This window comes from Sinocyclocheilus anshuiensis, unplaced genomic scaffold (assembly GCF_001515605.1).
Source record: "Sinocyclocheilus anshuiensis isolate Anshui unplaced genomic scaffold, SAMN03320099.WGS_v1.1 scaffold189, whole genome shotgun sequence".
NCBI lineage: Eukaryota > Metazoa > Chordata > Actinopteri > Cypriniformes > Cyprinidae > Sinocyclocheilus > Sinocyclocheilus anshuiensis.
Window position 1 is genome coordinate 661,880 of NW_015540861.1, and position 3,811 is coordinate 665,690.

A 3,811-nucleotide genomic window follows, 5' to 3' on the forward strand; every position below is an offset into this window, starting at 1 on the left:
CTCCAAACCAGCTGGACCGTCTGGGGATGGAGTCGCCATTCTCCCGGGAGCGCAGCTCGAGATAGCTCGTCGGCTGCCTGATTGAGCAGCCCAGGAATGTGAACAGCATGAAGCGACCTCAGGTGCTTCTGACTCCAGAGGAGGAGGTGGCGGGCGAGTTGCGACATGCGACGGGAGCGCAGACCACCTTCTTGGTTGATGTACGCAACGGTCGCTGTGTTGTGTCATCCGACGTGACGTCGAGAGTGACCGTCTGAAAAGGAACCTTGTTTACTGAAATCACATGACTTTGGCAGTTTGATGTTTCGAAACAAATGATTCACAAAGGTTTTAAAGCTTCACAAAGCAGTGTTTTAAAGGCCCTGTCCTAAATCGCAGTCTAAACCCTCGCGGTCTTCCTCTGAGTCCACATTTTCGTGACGTAATGCCGCTTTGACTGTCAGGTAGAAGTCTGCTACGGAACTCGCCTCAGTGTGGGCTCGGCAGAAGTGCGCATCGAGGGCGCATAGTGGCCGCAAAGGGGGCAAGCACAATGAACATAAATAAACCGCAGCAGACGTGACTGAATATGAATGAGTGTTGTTATTCTATAACAAAATATCATAAATTATCGATTGATTATTTTGCACTCCTGATATAAAGAAATTACTGTCACTGCAACTGAGTTTTATCCTAACAGTGTTCAAATATCGAAGCTAGAGTCTAATCTTTCTAATGATACACAGTTTGTTCAGATCAAGTAAGAGCGTGGTGTTTTAACGTGCTGTGAATGTGAAACGACAATAATCTGAGGCCGCCGGCGATCTTTGCAGGTTAAGTTAACAGTTAACTCTCAATTCATGACGCTGTCTACATTGCTTAGGCACCGGTATGCCGGTTTTTAAAAAATACATACCGGTTGCGTAATTTAAACCGGTTTACCGTTTGAACCCAACACGCTCTGATAGCCTCATGTCAGTGCGCTGCTCTCGGCTGGATCATTAGGGACATTCAGAGACAGGCCTGTCTGTGTGGGACGAGACAGCCTAGAGCTACTGAGACAACAACATGTCATAGGACTGAATTCAGGTAGAGAAGGGGCTTCCTGTCATAACATGCTTCTACACTGATCACAGAGAGATAGAAGGAGACACAGAAAGACAGAAAATGTTACTGTTAACCCTGAATATTATACCAGGGCTCGGCAGTGTGAGCGTTTCGCTAAAAACAGATGTGTGTGAACTGTAAAATGTATGTAAAAAGTCATAAAAATTCTTAAATTGCATAACAAACATCTTAATTCTAAGATTAAAAAAAAAACGGTATTCACGAAACAGCCTAATGTAAAAGGCTCCGATTTCATTAAAAAATGTGTGCGCTGCACATTTAAAGTAGAAACGTGGTGCTGTTGCTCTTTCTACAGGCTGTTCGCAATCAATGAATATCACACATTTATGCACAGTGATTGCTTATGATTTACGACAATGTTTACTTTATGGTGTTTATATGGTAATAATCTTGTAGATGGTTGTAAGATCTCATATTTGAATAATAAAGCATATGTATTTCAAAATAAGAGTCTGTGCATTTCGGGCTTGTTCATAATTAAAAGTCCTCAGCACAATGATCTGTAATCTGTCTATTACAGTTAAATAGATAAATATTTACATACATTTTAAATACAGTTTTAAGCAGAAATATATATTTTTAAAAAACGAGTGTATTTTTTGTATTGTAATAAACACACTCGCATGGTCATGTGCAATGGCTGCATAAATGTAATTATGTCAACTATGGGACTATGCAATTTTTGATTTCGTATTGGCTTAGATATGGCGTTTCTGTGACTGTAATTTCTTCCTGTACCCTTTGGCCCTGTGGACCGTCCCCTTCATCCTGGGCTCCGTCCTCCTGCTGCTCATAGTTCGGACCCCCGAGGAGCCGGATCCGCTTCTCACACCGCTTCTTTGCCACTGTGAGCTGGTTAATGTAACGCTTCATGTTTCTGGCACGTAACAGGTCAGCCTTCAGCGCGGCAGCCTCTTTCCCTTTACTGTCTACAGAGAGAGAGAGAGAGAGAGAGAGAGAATTCATATGCAATCTCACAGGAATCAGCTCTGATAGATAACTTAGAGAAACCAGCTCTGATGTCGGAAGCAGATATGATGTAAATGGCTCACAATGTGTACCAGGACCATTTCCTTCTGCTTCATCTGTGTCACCTTCACACAGAGATCAAACTAGACATCAAGCAAGTACACAAACAAATTTTTATTTGCTTTGTTTTATGTTTATTTAATGTTTATTATTAAATCAGAGTTTCAAACTATTCCTACATTTCTCAAATTTTGAAAACAGGGTTGCAAAACTTGCAAACCCCATTTGCCAAATGCTTTCCTTGATCCAAATGCCAATGCACATAAAAAAATAATAATAAATCATTGGACAGATGCAACCAATGCTCTTTCCATTGAATTTTAAGGCAAACAATATAAAAGACACATTTATTTTACAGTTTTACAATAATAAAGTAATTTAGTACTAAAAATAATGTGCAATACAAATACCACCACTAAATAATTACCTAATATGTACATGCAGTTTATTAGTACTAGGTACTTTTTTATACGTAGGCATCAGTTATTGACTTTCCATGGACTTTCCGTGTGAAGTTTGAATGGAAAGAGCCACCTGTGGCATTCACAGAGCTCAGAATGAGTCTGGAAATATGAGCAATCACCGCCAACCAGCGTCCATCTCACAGCACGCTCTGTCTGCTGCTGGAAACCAGGGAGGAGGGGAGAGACTTTTACACAAGCGTTCCCAGCTCTCCTTCCTTTAATAGCCAGGGTCATTGTGCCGAACCAGCGGGAAGATTTATAGATTTTCCCATTACAGTGCAGCAGGAGACGGAAAACATGACGACAAATAAACAGCCCCTTTCCTGACTCTCTGCAAGAACTAACATAACATAAATGCTTCCCACCGTGTGAATAAAATGAGCTTTAATTAATTCAGCACTGAAATAAAGGCACGATTAATTAACTTTATCTCCAATCAAAGATGTTCAGCAGTAAGCTTGCTCGTTTAGTCAAAGAAAACCTCCTCATACATAACCAGAGTTTATTAGCTGTATATGCTGTATTTGTGAAGCTGAAAACATATTCATGTCTAAACTCTTTACTTTCTAAAATCTTTAAAATATTTTCCTTAGTAAATGCAATGGAACATTCCATAAAATTGTATGTAACAAAATAAATAAATAAATAAAAATGAATAAAATAAATAAATAAACAAACTTCTTCCTTAGTAAACACAATGGAACATTACATAACGTAGGAATGAATGAATGTATGAACAAACAAGTAATGAATGAATGAATGAACAAACAAACAATGAACGAACAAACTGGATTAAATAAATAAATAAATAAAAGAAATTAATAAAAAATGAATGAATGAACAATGAATGAATGAACAAACAAACAATGAATGAACGAACGAATGAACAAAAACAAATGTATGAATGAATGAATGAACAAACAATGAATGAATGAACAAACGAACGAATTAATGAACGAACAAAACTTCTTTAGTAAGCACAAATGGAACATCCCATAAAATAGTTGGAATAAATAAATAAAAGAAATTAATAATAAACAAAATCAAACAATAAATAAATAGTTTATCAATACCTTTAATACCTTTAAACTAACATTTGGTGGCAAACTAGTTACAGTAACACCTAAAGAGACTAAAACTGCAAGTCAGTTGCCCATTCTGGAGAATAAACAACACTTTTTTTTTTTTTTTTTGAAGAAAAAAATTTTTAA

At 37.9% G+C, this 3,811-nt stretch overlaps 1 protein-coding gene across 1 annotated transcript in view; it reads right to left on the reverse strand.

The window, feature by feature from the left end:
• The window catches only part of LOC107688014 (sorting nexin-25), a 67,345-nt gene that overhangs the window by 30,203 nt on the left and 33,331 nt on the right, over positions 1-3,811 (reverse strand). The window contains exon 6 of the mRNA XM_016485557.1: positions 1,846-2,036. Coding sequence (XP_016341043.1) covers positions 1,846-2,036 — 191 coding nt within the window. The remainder of the gene's footprint in view (positions 1-1,845; positions 2,037-3,811) is intronic.